Consider the following 17,309-nt stretch of genomic DNA (forward strand, 5'->3'; position numbering starts at 1 on the left):
GACGCCTACAAGAACTAACAACCAGCTGCGACAGACTGCTCTAGCTGTCACTAAAAGGCGCAATTCATACATTTTCACACGAATGTTTTCATCCAATGATGTGAATGTTGGACTTTAAAGTGACCTATTATTCGCCATCCACCCATTACTTTCCCATCAACGTTTTCTATCTAATGACGTAATGACGGTTTGAAATGATCTTTTAACTTGAACAGGAATTACCAACAGCGTCTTCTTGTAATTTAAAGACTCACTCCGTGCTTGATCGCCCGGAGTTCCCATCGTGCAAGTGGCATTCCATTATCGTTTTCAAAATTTTGGATGGCCAACCAAACATGAGACAAAAAATCCCACCTATTTGGGGCGAACCCGCGATTATTTTCGTGGCATTCGGAGTGGTGCGACCATTTTGCTGGGATCATCTTGTTCGCTCAACCACACCACCTCTCCACCGGCGGCAGCCGTCACAGATCGCATGTTGCAGCACCGCCGAAGAACTGTCGCATAGCGTTCAGCAGGTATGTTCTTTCCCCTCTTCTGGATCCTCTCTCTCTCCCCCTTTTTTTCTCTCTATAGATGTGCTTCCGCCATTGCTTGGACTCTCTCTCTCTCTTCGAGCTCGATGTATGGTGATCTGCACTTGATACTGATGTCTTCTCTGCCTCTCTCTTATTCGCTGTCATTCCCCGATTCAAACGTATGCTCGTTGCACTTGTGGTATAAGCTTGTTATTGTTCTTCATATGGTATAGGCAGTAGGCTGCTCGACATTTTTTTTTTTACCGCAATTGCTGTTTTGAGAAAGTTAGGCCGTTAGGGTTTTGGGTAGGCAAAGGAACGTAATGTAGGTTGTTGAATAAGGAGGTTTTTGCTGCCTGGTGTAAGGGGCCAATTGTAGTTTATTCTCCTTGTGTTGGCGTGATTCTGTGCAGTGACCCAGTCAGTTGACATCATCGTCGATGTTCAGTCTCTTCCTAGTATTCATTCCCTTGCATCAAGGGGGGGAATCTTGGCAAATATCGTCAGTAGAAGAGTTTTTGCAGAGTCTGTTCTTGTGAACTAGTGATGTAGAAATCGTTCTTCCTGGTAATCATTATTTTGGGGGCGTTGATGCATAGGAAAAATACTGTGCAACCAGAAAACATGTTAGGATTGTACGGTTTTTTCGTGCGGCATCGTGCTGTTTTCGTTGGATTTGGAGAAATTTGGGTCCGAGGACAAATTTTGTTTCCCGTTAAGGCTGCGTCTCCTATTACGCTCTTCTTCTTTCTCTCTCTCTCTCTCCTTGTTCGTCTTGCTGCTGTTCTTCCTCTCATCTCCAGAGCGGCAGTGAATGTAACTCTACTCTCTCTCTCTCTTTCTCCCCCCTCGTCTGCGATTTTCCCACCTTCAATGCAGACTGCTATCTCTCTCTCTCTCTCTCTTTCTCCCCCCTCGTCTGCGATTTTCCCACCTTCAATGCAGACTGCTATCTCTCTCTCTCTCTCTCTTTTGCCGCCATTTTTCTTCAGCAAGCCCAAAGTTTTAAATGATTAAAACGTAAGCCCACGAAAAAAAACCTGTGCATTACGGTGAAGGAGGAGTATGTGGTGAGTGCATCAAACGTGGTTAAAATTCACCCGGTAAATTGGTACGACGAAGGAAAAATTAACCAGCAAAAAAGTCCGACCTCAGGAGGTCGGACTTTTTTCCCGCAGACTTTTTTGAGAGCCGTTAGGGCTCTCTCGTTCCCCTCGGTCGAAGCGCCGATTCCCTCTCCTCTCTCGCTCTCTCGTTCTTCTTCTTTCTCGCTGCCTCTCCTCTCTGGCTCTCTCGTTCCTCTCCTCTCTCGCTGCTCTCTCGCTCTCTCCTTCCTCTCCTCTCTCGCTCCCCCTCCTTCCTCTCCTCTTTCCCCAACGTCGCCGGCTTGCAGCCCCAGGTGAGCCCTATGCGTCTCTCTCTCGCTCTCTCACACACGTTCTGTCAATAACCCATCTCTCTCTCTTCACACGCAGGCCTTCAGGCACCATCTTCAACAGGAAATTTGGGTTTATTCCTCTTGGCTGCTCCTTTACTCAGGTATGCCTCTCACGATTCCCTTTTTTTTCACTTCTATCATGCTCTGTTTGGCGGGTACCATGGCTTCATGCTCCTCTGTTTTCTCTCTCTTTTCCCCTTCGCTGAAACTTTACCATGCAAAAAACTTCCTGTGCATGAAACGCAGCCTTATTATTGAAGGCAAAAATAACAATGTATTTTTTTTTTCTGAAGCCATCTCTAATGTAATACAGCAACTGGTTCTTCCTTTAGTTGGAAAATGCAGTATTTCACCATATCATTTCTGATATTTGTCGCATAGGAACTGCTTTTTCAAGCTGTCATATTGTCACCACAAGTTAATAGATTTTCCCAGCATTAAATGACGTGCTTATTATCAAGTGAACTGTCTAGACCACCATCATCATGTTGCTAAATTTGAAAGCATGATCTGCTGGTATAGTCAGGCATATACATGTATTGCGTCATTCGGTAGATTTGATAGTCCATGTATAGTCAGGCATATACAGTAATATGTCATCCGTCAATGGTATTATCCATAAATTTGATAGTCCATGTTTCACTAAAAAAAAGTTGTCATGCAACATACAGCACTAAACTCACATGAACAATTGTGACCAACAGAACCTTACAGAGTCTTGTTTTGTATATTTTTCTCTATTTCTAATTTGTCGTGGTATGTAATTCGGCTCAAAAAAATTTAACCAAAATTCATATATCACTGGCCAGTTTATGCTGTTCCTGTAGCAGAATTTAGATAGGGACAATATCAAACTTGGGGATGATGTTGATATTGCTTGCAGCAAAGGCAGTCTCGTTGAATTTTGAGGTCTACCAGAGTTTTTTCTCACTTAGTCTATTGATTGTTGATGAATGCTCTTGGTTGGAAAACAAAAAATTGTGAATTATCTTGCAGCCAGCAGTTAATTTTTTTTAGAAAAAAACTCTGATGAGCTTATTCTTGTGCAGATATGTCCATTCTGCCTAGTGGACAGTGAAAGGGATTTTATGTCTGTCACCAAGCGATATCCCATGCTGGCAGTTTCTCCAGAATTCTGTAAGATAATCTTCTTGCTAGAATGATTTTTTAACATATTTCGCTACAAATGTACATGCATTGCAAGTTGGTATTGCAACTGGAATTCTAATGAAATTGGTATATAATACCTTAATATTTATAATACTGGAATTGCATAGTCTGTTTGCTGTTCGTACTTGGTTCATTATGACACCCAAACCCTGGCATGTGGAAAGTTGACTCTTGAAATTAATCATTAATGCTTAATCTGGTCAGCATTACTCTGTTATATTCTTATTAATAAAGTTTGTATTTTAATTTAATTGCTTTAACACTTTCTAGATTTCATGACTTGTTAGATTTAAATCAACATAGTTATGTTAGCAAATTGCTTGATGATTGTTTTCTGTGTTTTACAGCTTTTCTATATATATGTGTGTGTGTGTGTGTGTGTGCGCTGTATACATAAATATTTAATTGTAATACATACATGGTGTTATCATGTTATGTTATATGTGTTACATAGACTATGTAGATGGTATTAGTTATCTTATAAACGTTTATATACAATATACATGATTGCAGTAACCTGTTATCTTGTTAGCTTTATATTTTCATACGTTATCTATACATGTTAAATTTTTATATTTGCATACTTCATCTATATAAATATTTTCAATGAGTTTATAAATTATAACGTTATCACATTTTACATTGTAAAATTGTATTGTTGTTAAATTTGGATATTCAATTTTGAAGGTAAAGTTCAGACTGCATTCCTTTGATTTGTTATTTGCTACTTGATAAATTGATAAATTTGTTGATATATATATATATATATATAGACACACACCCTGCACTGGGCCCTCCACCCATTTGGCATGGGCTAAAATCTTTTCCCTTCCTCTCTCTTTCCACCACCATCTTCTTCTTGCTATCCTCCAGTGCACTTTTCTTGTTTTCCTTTTGCTTTTTTGTGTATTTGTTTAGGAGTATTTTTCCTCTTCTTGATTTGCCTGTGAAATTCTTTGTCTTTCGTGAAAAAGCTTGTGGTGGTTCTAGGATTCTTTTTGAGGGAGTCATAGATCTTTTTGTCCCCTTATTCATAATCTTCGCCAGTGTCTTCTTCTTCTTACATTTTGATTGTCCTCGTTTGGGTGTTTTCATCCACTTTTTCTTTATTCTTTACAGGATTATTCTGTTTATATTGAATTGATTCTGATGTAATGTTCTCATTGAAAAATAGATAGTTAGGGAGGCAAGGAGGCTTCACAAGAAGAAAGCAAAGGGACTGAGGCTTGAGCGAGAGGGATAAGAGATGTTGAAGTTTTTGTCGAAGGTGAAGATCGAGTTCAATGCATTTGACACAAGAACGGCAGCATGCATGGAGTTCCTGGCACAGTGTAATGCTCGCAAGGCGAAGGAGTCCAATCCCACCTGCCAGCTGATCGTCAAGCGCCGCACCGACGACCACCCACCTCAGATCACTGTCACCTACGTCAATGGCATTGAGGAGGTGATTGATGCCACTTCCACCACCGCCCAGGCCATTCGCCAAGGCATCCTCGAAAAGGGTCAGATGCTCGAGACTGAGCAGACTTTCCGTGAGGCTGGTGAGCAATGGCCTGTTCTCATCCCTGAGGCTGAGCTTCACAAACCTGCCCCTGGCACTAAGGTTCGCTCTTATTGTTCTTGTTTTGTGCCCTGTCGTAGCTTATCCCTTTTTTCCTCCTCTCTTACTGGGCATTTGTTTCCAGGCATTTTGTTGAACAATCAATAGTTGTCCGATGGTTTTCTTGCATCCTTTCATATCATCTTTAGATAGTCCTTCTACATGTATATAATTCTTAATGGTAAGTTGGTCTCTTCTACTCTTTGATATCATGTTCAAATCCTTATCTTGTCACCTCCATTTTATTAACGTCTATTTTTCAAAGGTTAATGGTGTTCTCGTTGTTGAACGGCGCCTCCGTACTTCCACCTTAATACAAACTATGGCATGCAAGCTTCTGGTGTTAAAATGATGCTAAACTTCAACAATGAAAAAATTGTAATTGTTTGGATATTGAACGACTGGCTGGTGTATGGTGACTGTTTTTGGTAGTCTTTAATTAGTTCAGTGTGCATCTCTGGATTCGATTTGGAGATCATGCCTGCTTTCTCCTTCTTGATGTCAAATTTATCACTTCTGATAAATTATGTTGATGAAGCTCCTCCTTCTTCTTCTTCTTCTTCTTCTTAGGCGTGAATGGTTACTGTTTCATGAATATCACATATTAGTTTGTATGCTTTCCAAGAAAAGGATAGTTATTAGTCTTCATTAGAAATTCGTACCTTATAGTGATCATATCATGTGCCCATTTGCAGCCACGGAAAGCATTGGAGAAGTAAAGGGTTTTGATGATGCTCACGGAGAAGTTTATGCTTGGTCTCTGACTAGGCCCTTCATCAGCGAACTGGAATTCTGTAATAATTTTCCATGCTTGAGAATTAAGAGCTGAAGCCTCACTTGTTCCTCTTTCAAGGTATGTTTATTGTAGGGAGGTGAGAGCAGAAGAAGAATGTATGCATTGCTCCCGTGCCTTAACGTTTTGCCAAAAAATTGCTTTTGGATATGCTTTTCATTTGAAGTATTGACTGGAAATTGATCTCCGTTGGCGTCATTTTTGCTACTTGTGCTTCATTCAGATATCCATATAATGAGTGATAAAATCGCAAGACAATTTGGTATCAGGCCGCCGTTTTGCTGCCCTTTTGGTTGTGGATATGCCATTTACTTCATTCTGCTATTGTTTGTCAGGTTATTCTATTGTGGACTCAGAATGTGCATGTGTCCCCAGCATTTGCTTCATTTAATGATATGCATATAATGAGGCTGCTTGTCTCACATATAGAGCAAGGGAAGAGGTAGAGCTGTCTCTTATGAAACATTCTCACACATAGGTGTGGGTATGACTCTCCCTCTCTCTCTCTCGTGGATATACATCAGATCCTTGTATACCAGATCAGTGAGAATCATCTGAGTTATCGTTAAGTATATCAAATTGTAGAGATTAAGTTGAAATGCAGAAGCCAGGTTATTTTTCAAGAGACGAAAGTACCCTCAAATGAGGCAAATATTTCGTTTAAGGAAACTTTCTTTTTCCTCTTTCGCCCTCTTTTGAGGGTACTTTGGTTTCTTGAAAAAATAGCTTTGCTTCCTTTCATATTTTCAACTTAATCTCTGTTCTGCGTAGAATCCACAGTTAATCTAATATATAAAGGTCAGCTTGTGTGTGTGTGAATATATATATATATATATATATAATATCTACAAAAAAAGACCAAATCAAAATGAAAACGCAAGGGAAAATTGAAAATTAAAGTAAAAATTGAAGGGAAACATAGGTCTGTTCTCCCTTTTATATGTTTGGAAGCTTAAGTTGTTGGGTTTTAAAACACAGGCGGTATCCACGGGTAACCCATGTACGGGCAATATAGAATAAGTAATATTAAAAATATATGGATTGGTATATAAGCTGTATGATTAGTGTGATCGATAAATCATAGTGTACTTAATTTTTTGTAAGTTAGATATAGAAATTGTTGCTTCACTATTTTAAAATGTACCTTCACATGGGACATACTACAATCTAGATTAAGTTGATCAAATGACTCATAATTAGTTCACATATCTTGCACATAGACCTATATATATCATGGAATTGTAGAAAATAATGAATACAATCATTTTGTACAATTCAAGTTAATTACTTTTGACTCGTAGTTCACTTGAGAAGGTGAATTGAAGCTGTAAATCCGAACACAATTGAGTGGAAATCCGAACACGGCGTTTTTTATCTTTGTTTGGTTCGGTTAGTTTGGCAGTCGAATGGGCAATACAGCGAATGAGTTTATGGTTCCAATAATCAGCAACGCTACCAGCAATATCATTACAAGCAACAACAATGACGTGTATGTAGCAGGGGTGGAGCCAGAAAATTCTAATTAAAGGGACATTAAGTATAAAATTTTAAATTTTTAAGGGGCATGAAAAATAACTCAGAAATATCAACGTAAAAATAATTTTTGGGGTCCGTGTGGACAATTATCCAAAGGTATTCCACACCTGCCCCTGATTTGTAGTGCATGGGCAGCATGATACGTGACAATGTTATCGTCTTGTTTATGATATTAATTCCTTCCCCTTTATAAACCTTAAATGGGAAAAATCTTGCTATATAGGTAATGCACTCTATGGCATCAACGTCTGAAATTAGCCACTTGTTTTCTTGAGGAAACCGAAAGAAAGAGAGAGAGAGAGTCGATAAAATGGGAATATATAACAAAATTTGAGGACAAGAGGTTCCCTAAATATAAAAACAATCCGCAAAGAACAAAATTACGCAAGCAGGAGGAACAAATAAACAATACAATGCACAGAAAAATAAGAGAGAAGAAGAAAGACGAAACGGCACAGTCACCCAACCGCAGTCAGGCGGCGGCGCTTTATCCGAATGGCGAACTGGATACCCCCTTGCACAAGACGAACCACAGAATCTGGTGAAGAGAAGGTGCCCCTGAAGACCCTGTTGTTGCGCTCCACCCAAATGCGCCACCAAGCTGAAATGAGCCACGGCCTCCAGACATGACCCCAAGAAGCAGTCAGGTGGGAGGAAGGACAAAAGAGGAAGAAAAGACGAATGGATGGTGGGTTTGAAAGATTACTAACAAGGGAAGGCCAAGTAGAAACAAGGACACTAAAGAAAAAATGGCAAGAAGTAAAAAGGTGGACCCTAAACTCAGTCGCAACAAGACATAAGGGACACTGGTTAGCCAAACTGATGCCAAGACGCTGTAGGTGATCAAAAGTGTTGATATGGCCAGTCAGAAGAAACCAGACAAAAGCAATGGCTCGAGGAGATGGGCCAGGAGACCAAAGAGACCGAGGGGGAATGACGCGACAAAGAGACCAAAGGAAGAGAGAGAGAGAGAGAGAGAGAGCCCACCCCCCAGAAAAAAAAAGAGGTGGATAACACATTTATTTGTAAGCATTATTCTGTACAAACCGAAATAAGCTTGATTTAGAGATGCCTATCAATCAGATTCATATTAGTAACCAATTATTGAACTGTTTTTAAATAAGTTGGTCACCAAAAAAAAAAAATTAACTTCAAGCTTAAAAAATGAGATCAAATTTAGTTTTTAAGAAATGACATCCTATTGGATTGGATTTCAGTTCATTTTCAAATAAATATTAGACCGAATGATAAACATCAATATCGCCAGTTAAATTTTTCTTTGTCTAATACCGATACACTTTCAAAGTTAGTTTTTAACATCCAAGTTGGATTTTGGATCGGATGCAATTATGAGATTAGAAGTCGTATTTTGTTATGATAAACTTTTTTCATCGCATTCAAATCTAAATATATAAACATTTGATAAACCGACTATAATGAAGGGAACATCTTCCCACGGTTCCCGTTTCTTAAAATTATGTATCTTCATATACTTCTACATCCTAGCCAAGCACTTACAAGCAATAGCATATTTTGATATTCATGTGATATGCTCCTCCAATATGTAACACTACAAGCAACAGTGCCCTAGACATTTGGCCATTAACTGCAAATGGGCTGAAAATGGCGACATCAAGTTGCTGATATGCTGAAAATGGAAGAACACCAAGTCGCTGCTAATGGGCTGAAAACGGCGATACCTTCCTGAACTGCAGAAGACCAAGAAAGGAGAAAATAAAGATTTTGTTCAAAATTAACAAGCTCTCAGGCTCATCTAAAAGAAATAGAGAATCTAAACACAAAATTTAATTAATGATGATAAGGTGCTGATGATATGCTGAAAATGGTGACGCCAAGTTTGCTGCAGATGGGGAGAAAACAGTGCCAACTTGTTGAACACAGAAGACCAAGAAACAAGAGACAATAAAGATTTCGTTCAAAAATAACAAGCTCTCTCATGCTCATCTAAAAAAAGAATCACAAACAAAATACTTAATTAATGGTGACACCATGGCATGTTGTAAAAAGCATATCATAAGCCGTATAGGTCTGGCTTTAAGATATGTTGTATTGTAAAATATCCTAGCTTAACTGTATAGTATTTAAAAATAATAATCAGAAAAAATAGAAAAAAATTCTAAAAAAATCATAAAAAAATAAGTAAAAATTAACTTATCGTAACTGTATCATACGATACGGTGCTTGTATCGTAACCCTACGATACAAGTGGTATATCATATCGCATTTTTGAAACGCGACGATATGTATCGTACGATGCGGCCTCGTGTCGTAAGATACATACAACACTATATTCATACCTGCACAACCCGAGCAAGTCCATGACTTGGTAAAGGCCGCTTGATGGCCTGGAAAAGGATTTTCTGCAAACACATTGCAGAAAAATTTCCAGTTGAAAGTGAATAGGAAAAGTTTTGAGTGGAAATAAAAATTTCCTTGCCAAAACCATAAGCGAGAAAAGCATCCGCAACACCAACCATTGCTTGATCTCCGTACAAACTACAAACAGCAGAAAAGGAGGATCAAATTACAAAAGGATTGCACTCTCAATTAAAAAATAAGCAATATATGACCACAAGAGTATGTTCCGTGCATGTCTTCTGCCATCAATGTTCAGCAAAGAGAAAGCTTACCAGACTGTGCAACAAGAATAATCTCTTGAATGCTTGGACATTTGTCTGGTCTCCATCTAACGCTACACAGCCTGAATAAGTCCCGGCGAGATAAAGTTGATAAAACACTCAAAACAAGTAATATATAGGTAATATTTAAGCACACAAGTATGTTCATGTGCATGTCTCTTCTGCATCAGTGTTCTGCAAAGAGAAAGCTGATCAGACAATGAGTGATGAGAATAATAACTAGTTGCACAACTGGCTTTCAAGACTATTATATGTTTCAAGTTCCAGGTCCAGTAGACATGCAACAATATGGTGGAAGAATGAACCGGTTGGCATGGGCCACAAAACTCCAGGTTACATAGGCAAGCAGTACAGCTTTCTTAGTGATCCCATGATTATAACATCCTTGGGGTTACACACGTCTAAGACATTCTTTTTCTCAATAAAGCTGGTGGAAATCAGTAGAAGATTACACACACATCATCAATAATTAAGCTGTAATGACATACATGTATACTTTAGCAGCCACTTGATATACCTAAATACTAAGTACCTGTAAAAGAAATCTCTCTCCCCCCCCCCCCTCTGCACACACACACACAAAGACATATACATAAACTCTTTCAATCTCTCTTAAAAGGACGATCAGCCATGCCACATAGGTATGGGTGCAGCAGGTACACATAAATTCATTGCGTATATTTATGAAAATATATCACTGAACAAAAAAAAATACTAAAATATATGCAAAAGGTACAAACATACTAAAATATACCCCAAAAAAAAAAAAAATTAAGGCTGCCATGTCGAAGCCCACAATCGTGTCGACACGAGTACTTGGCCTTTTTAGCCGTACCCATGTTTCATAGGCAATCAGACAGCCCAGATTGGCTGACCAACTGCCTGCTGATCAGCTGAAGTCAGAAAGCATAAATCGTACACACACACATATATATGTCTATATACATATGCTGCAATTAGCATCTTCAGCTAGAATGTCCAGTTATTACCATGATATACTAAACTCTACTTAGCAGTGTTATTTGCTTGTGTTATTTGTTTTTCATCCTGCTTGTAATTTAATTGCAATTTCTTGGAACTATTTTTGCATTCAATTGTGATGCAACTGCTCTCTCTCTCTCTCTCTCCCCGACGTTCGATTGACACCTAACAGCAAGTTGGTCCCCTGTAGCACACGCTCAACTGTTGCTTTATAATTCGGCACCTTCACTTTGGTTCGTATTGAACATCCTAGTTAACTTCTTGAAGCAGAAAACTATCCCTCTCCACTCTTGGTCCCTGAAGCAAAGGATGAAACAATCACAGAAGATGACAACCTTATGCAACAGGAAATCAAATTCATCCAATTTAACATTGTAGAGGATGAAACTCATCCAAAGTTGGCTCCTGCTACAGAAAAGAAAGTAGCACTGCTTGTCGAAGCCTTTGAAATGATTATGCAGCTGCCAAAGTGCAAAAAACACATGCACCATTCTGCAATGAGCTTACTCATGTTAGAAGTGTTCAATATTGCAGTTAATCGTCAAGGTACAGTGTCCTTTATGAAGGATTAGTATCTTCTTTGTAGCACTATGTAGCTTAAATTGCAATTTCTAGGTGGGAAGATGCAGCAAATGAAGTACTGTGAATATTTAATAAAGACGATTTCAGAAGAGGGACACATTTAGGTCATTGCTTCTGAGGAAAATTACTCAAGTGTGCATACTGGTTACAAGTTCTTAATATTGGATACATGATGCCATCCATAAGTATTCACTTGTAGTTTTTTGGCTGCTAAGGAAAGAAAGAGTATACAGTTGCAAAATATGCTCAATAAAGACCTTTGCTTGCTGGTACAAAGATTGGGGCTTTGATCTTACTTGTGGTTGTGACATCCTGATCACATCAAGGCCTGGGTTACACACAGGAAATGCACTATTATCAATAGTAACACAGAAGCATTTTGTTAGTAGCAGAATAAAAGTTTCAGTAATGTGGCTTCCGGCAGCACTGCAATGCAGACTGTTAGTAACGGCATTTAGTAACACAATCCACATTGGTAAATGTCATTTTTGTTATAGTAATCAATTTGCAGATTCAATTTTTTTATCAGTGTTAATCATCTCTGTCTGATCAGGAAACTATCACAGAATTCAAGTCCTCTGATAAAGGGTGACGAGTCAGAGACCAACCATAAACTTGTCCTCGAGCACAATCAAGACCCTTTACTTTTTCATTGCTTTCAGTGGCTGCACATAAACACATGATATGATCACTATAAGATGCAAGTTTCTAATGAAAACAAATTACCATCCTTTTATTGGAAAGCGTACAAACTAATGGTGACATTCATGAAATGATGAAAAGGAGGAGCTTTACCAATGTCATTCGTCAAAAGTGATAAATTTAACGTTAAATGGTGAAAGAGAAAACAAACATGATCTCCAAATCAAATACAGAGATGCAGACTAAGCTAATTAAAGACTACCAAAAGACAGCCACCACCAGAAACAGCCTCAGATATTCTTGTGTGGTCTAGGCAGCATGGCTTCCAAGTGTAGCAGCAGCTAAGATCTTATATTAGCAGACTACTTCCAAGTGTAGCAGCAGCTAAGATTTTATATTAGCAGACTATGTAGTAAAGGAGATGGCCCAATGTGTTTAGGAAAAAAGCAAGTTCAAACTGAATGAGGCAGAACAGAAGCATATAGCTACACAAGGCCATTCCTGTAGAATAATGTCCACCTCACTTAACTTCAGAACTTAGATTTCAAATGAGAAACAGATGGCAATGTCTTATTAGTTTCACTGTAGCAACTACCGTCAAACTAATCAAAGATTCAAAACAGCTTAGGACACTATGAACTCTATCTGTGAAGCAACTTCTTGGTTCCCTGATGCCAGAACTAATTTGTCTATAAAAAAAATTCCCTGTGGCTAACAGAATTCATCAACCACGTCCCACAGCAGATGCATATAAATTCCATTCAAGGCCTTCCACTAACTCGAAGTCGAATCATTTCAAGGTCCTTATGTCCACACAGTAAAAGCATTAAGAGCGAGAACTTGCCAACCTCAGTAACATTCACCACATGCAAATTCCAAAATATTGCAGAGAACTATCACATAGTTGAAATATTATAGCAGATTAATCTAGATTAATCATTAATGCACTAGGCAATAGAAACAATAACAAGAAACAACATTCACAATAATTGACAATCAGAATTTCCACTATAGCCTCTAGTTGGTGCTGATAAAGACCAAGATTAGAAGGGGAAAAAAAAGCAAAGATCACAGGACACAACATAATCGACGAGATGTGATGTGGGCACTGTGTACTGCTTCTCATTTGTGCTTGTAAATATTATGTTAGCAGTGTAAAGTAAAATATCATAAAGAACCGTACAACTTTGGTGACTAGGACATCACGCACCATCAGAAATTTCACAAAAAAAAAAGTTTTATTAAATTCACCTCTTTCTTGGCATTGACATGAAACTATCTCCAATTGAGAATCTTTAACACAACAAAATGAGTGTCGGAAGAACCCACAACAAAGAAGCAGTTTGATGCCATGGATTTCAAAAAGTAACACCAACTTCCAAGCTGCATCAATAAGCCCGTCGCATGAACTTCTTGGGTTTCTTGACGAAGCTCAATCTCAGCTTCCTCAGCCGCTTCCTCTTTCTCTCCATTTTCATCGGCAAAGTTTCCCTCTTTGCTTTCTTCTTCTTCTTTTTCTCTTCCTTCACAAACCTTGGTTCAATTTTATACTCCCGATTGTTGATTGTCACCCCTTTGTCCACTGCTTCTTGGTACAGAGAATTTGCTGCCTCCACCTTCCCGTGGGCATACAATCTCGCAATCAAGAGCTCATACGTTTGTGTGCCTGGCTTGAATCCCTCCTCTTTCATCCTTGCAAATACATTCATTGCATGCTCCACACGCTCGATGCCACACAAAATACGGATGAAGCCATAGTAGTCTTTGATAGTCAACTGAAACCCCGCCAATTTCATGGAGTCTAGCATCTCGTCTCCCTCTGCAACCCTTGCTGCCTGGTAGAGGCTCTTTACAAGGGCGAGGAACGTATCAGAATCTGGCAAGCATGACCACTCCGGCATCCTTTTGAAGATCTCCAAGGCATCTTGCGTCTTGCGGATCTTGCAGAGGTTTGAGATTAGGATTTGGAAAGTACCCGAGTCTCGAGGAACCCCAGCAGTCTCCATCTCCACAAGCACCGTGTCTGCCTCTGCACGTAGCTGGAATGGATCCTTTTGGCGGCATAGCTTGCACACACAGTCGAGGATGGCATTATATGCCACAGCACCTAGCTCAAAACCTCCACGAGCAACCTCTCCAGCGAGTCGTCTGGCCTCAACAAGCTTCCCAGCTGTGCACCAGCCTTTCACGAGGGTCTCACAGATGGCATCGTCAGGGAACAGCCGATCAGCTGTCTTCTTCACAAGGGACTCTGCATGCCCGACAAATCCATGATCACAAAGAGCCGATACAACAACTGAAAGGCCCTCTCGGCGGTCGATGTCAAACCCAAATATGTCAATCTCATGGAAGAAGTCAATGAGCTGTGTTGGCCGACCAGCACGAGCAAGGCGGTCAACTACAATGCGGAATGTGCGCATCCCGATGGGAAAGCGGCGGATGGTACGATCAAGTAGGAGGACGCGCACTGCCTTAAAGTCTTTTCGACGACCAAGGAAATCCGCTACTGCTGCAAAGGATACCTCATCCAAGAATCCTGGCCGCTTTGCCGCCCATTCATAGAGCCCAAAAACCTTCCGCCCAGCTCCATTGGAGAGGTTGAGGGTGTCTACAAACATTTGGTGGTCGAGGGCAGCATTTAACGCATCAAGCCGCTCCTCCAAGGGTTCCGGTGTCTCATCAGGCTTAAGAAGCTCATCAGCAATTGATTGAGCGGTGGAAAACAAACGGAACGTCTGAGATACAACCACCGGCCGCTGGTTGAGTAGGTGCCAGAGTCGGAGTGCAGCTTTCTGGAGTGGGGGCTGCTGCATCTCGTCTGCAAAGGTCCGTGTGATGGCCACTGATAAAATTTGCAAAGTATTTTTTCAAAAAATAAGACTTGAAGAAGAAGGGAAAATACAAAAGTAATTTTACAAGATTAGCACATGTAACATCAGTTAATTGATCCTCCGCTATTAGCAACAATATCCGCAAGAACCTTTTATTGGACACAACAGGAAATACTCAAAGAATGAAAAGAAGGAAAGATACTTCGATAGGAGCAGCCAAAAGAACTCAAAAACCACGTTCATGATAACACAATGTTAACTTGATTGTGCAGTCAACTGTATAATCAAGATTGCGCATAGGACCCCGGCATCATTTAATGCAACATATGCATTCGGAAAAATGTATATCAAGTCGTAGCCAATTAAAAACTAAATGCGAGGACAGTTCACCAATTAACGGAATATAGCAACCTCCTGGAGCTGAACCACCGACATAAGCCTAATAAAATAGAACCAAATGTAACCGTAGAGCAGAAATCCGTCGCAATGCCAAATGTAAGTGCGTATAGAAGATAGGGAAATACTGTAACAGCACCCCAAAAAATGTGAAATGAAAAAGAAAGACGAGAGAAGTCACTATAAAGCAACCGAAGAGCATCGTCTGATTTCATGAAGCAACATTGCCTCAAGAAACAGGAAATGGCGCCAAGCGGATCCTCTCAAAACAGAGAGGCAAGACAAACTAAACAAAGGAAATACTCATGAAAGAAGAATGCACATTACGAAATTAGATTTTATTATAATTTCTATCTAGCATCCAAGAGTTCCAAATCGTTAACAGAATGAACGAAGCGTGCACAGAAGCAAGTTCTCAAACTACATGCAATCGACCAACGAAAGCTAAACAGATCAGCAATATAAGAATGTAGAAGCAGTAGCAGTGAAAAATGATGGGAGGAGTCCAGGGAGGAAGCGGGTGTTCAGAGGGCCACCTGCAGTAATCCCCAAACCCGTCGATCTTCCCACGATTCACCGTCCTCCGGTGCACTGAAAGAGAGAGAGAGAGGCCACACCCTGAGGGAGGAGGAAAACGCCGGTGGACGGAGGCCGGCTGCAGGGGGCGCCGTCGCCGGATGTTGGGGAGGGAGATTCTGGATGTGCAGAGTCGAAAGCCCTAACGGGCGAAAAGAAAAAAGGGTTGGAAATAATGAAAAAGACATTGTGACGTCTTGTGGCGCAATTTAAATCGATTCTCGTCCTCGACATGGAGAACTCGCCATTCGGGGCCAACATATCATGAGATTGCAAGTCTAATAAGATAACATATCTTGTCCTAGCATGTCCATGGATCGAATTCAAATAGGACGGACAACTAATTGTACCTGCTTTTTGAATATTTATATTTGAATTTTAAAGAAGAAAAGTGTTCACTATGCCTATGTCCAAATTTAAATTCACAAATCCAATTCGTATCCGAATTTTAAATTTACAACCAAATTCTAATCTGACTTTTAACCAATTCAAACCGCTTACAACATGTTAAAGAACTAGCTTTTATTATATATTATTTATTTAAAGTTGAAATTTGAATATGAGTCAGATCAATAGTTTATGTAAATTCAAATCCGAATATGAATGTCACCGAATGACATTTCTTAAATCCCACATGTGTTGAATTTTTTTTCACGTTTGATTATTTTGAAGCAACTCAATTCGAATATCCTTTCTTTCTGAGTTAGCAAAACGAGTCCTAGCTGCATCAGTTTTTGAGGCATTTTTTACTGGTTTTGCTTCAATAAAAGTAGTTCATCCTTTGCATTAGAAGACACATTAGCTGGGAGTGATTTACAAATTTGGATGAACTTGTATGTTGAGATTTTTCCCTCCGAAAAGCTAGGACTGTAGAAACATCAGACTAATTCAAACACCAAGACTATTCTTGTATTCTTGAGTCCCTGACGACAATACATTCATAGTTTTTTTTTTTTTTCTTTTTCTCAAACCATTTTATCTAAATGCATATGTTTTAGATTATACTTATAAATATGATGTACTACTAACCTAAAAAAATGAATTCCTTATGAAAATGAGAACTTAAGATTGAACTTGTAACCTTTGAAATTATAAATCTTTTAAGACTGGAAGATGGTGGGAGTAGACAACAAGTTAGTGTAGATTTTGCCTCACTTTAAAAGGTGGCTGTAGTCTTTGTTTGCCCATCTCAAGCTTTGATTCAAATAAATAGTTAGCATCATCCTCTGGAAAAAATCTGATATTTTAAGGAATTCATAATTAACAAAGTTTGCAATTGGCATAAAATATTATTGGGGAAGGGTTCCCACATTTCCTAATACTCATGTAATTATCTTACAAGCATCTGTTGACTAGCAATTTATAGTTAAACGCACACATTAAATTTACATGATTTTATTATGATGAACTATTGATAGAAAAATGAAGAGACAAAGGTGACTGATATTTTCATCGTATTAGTTTATATATTTTTTTTCTTGCCTGAACCAAAGTTACCCTTCTCTCTCTCTCTCTCTCTCTCTCTCTCTCTATATATATATATATATATATATATATATATATATATATATATACACACTGAATTT

General features: G+C 39.2%; 2 protein-coding genes across 9 annotated transcripts; one reads left to right on the forward strand and one right to left on the reverse strand.

The window, feature by feature from the left end:
- The first annotated feature begins 358 nt into the window (after positions 1-358).
- On the forward strand, positions 359-5,706 carry LOC116254082 (uncharacterized). Of its 2 annotated transcripts, none has more exons than XM_031629156.2 (5): positions 359-518; positions 1,994-2,057; positions 3,006-3,093; positions 4,301-4,729; positions 5,422-5,706. In XM_031629156.2, exons 4-5 carry the CDS (start codon positions 4,373-4,375, stop codon positions 5,443-5,445), a joined length of 381 nt encoding a protein of 126 aa, XP_031485016.1. In that variant the 5' UTR covers positions 359-518; positions 1,994-2,057; positions 3,006-3,093; positions 4,301-4,372; the 3' UTR covers positions 5,446-5,706. The 2 variants fall into 2 exon arrangements, with proteins under 2 accessions (XP_031485016.1, XP_031485018.1); XM_031629158.2 differs by having other exon boundaries at positions 4,305-4,729.
- A 2,762-nt stretch (positions 5,707-8,468) lies between these two features.
- Positions 8,469-15,911, reverse strand: LOC116254533 (pentatricopeptide repeat-containing protein PNM1, mitochondrial-like). Of its 7 annotated transcripts, XR_007573440.1 has the most exons (5): positions 15,684-15,911; positions 13,172-14,762; positions 9,707-11,943; positions 9,374-9,572; positions 8,470-8,764 (listed from the first exon to the last, which is right to left on the reverse strand). XR_007573440.1 is itself a non-coding variant. In XM_031629975.2 (2 exons), exon 2 carries the CDS (start codon positions 14,731-14,733, stop codon positions 13,309-13,311), a length of 1,425 nt encoding a protein of 474 aa, XP_031485835.1. In that variant the 5' UTR covers positions 14,734-14,762; positions 15,684-15,911; the 3' UTR covers positions 13,140-13,308. The 7 variants fall into 7 exon arrangements, 1 of the variants encoding a protein (XP_031485835.1); XR_007573444.1 differs by having other exon boundaries at positions 8,469-8,764; positions 9,374-11,943; positions 13,172-14,738; XR_007573439.1 differs by having other exon boundaries at positions 9,374-11,943.
- Positions 15,912-17,309: the final 1,398 nt, after the last annotated feature.

The sequence above is a fragment of the Nymphaea colorata genome, chromosome 5, assembly GCF_008831285.2.
Source record: "Nymphaea colorata isolate Beijing-Zhang1983 chromosome 5, ASM883128v2, whole genome shotgun sequence".
NCBI lineage: Eukaryota > Viridiplantae > Streptophyta > Magnoliopsida > Nymphaeales > Nymphaeaceae > Nymphaea > Nymphaea colorata.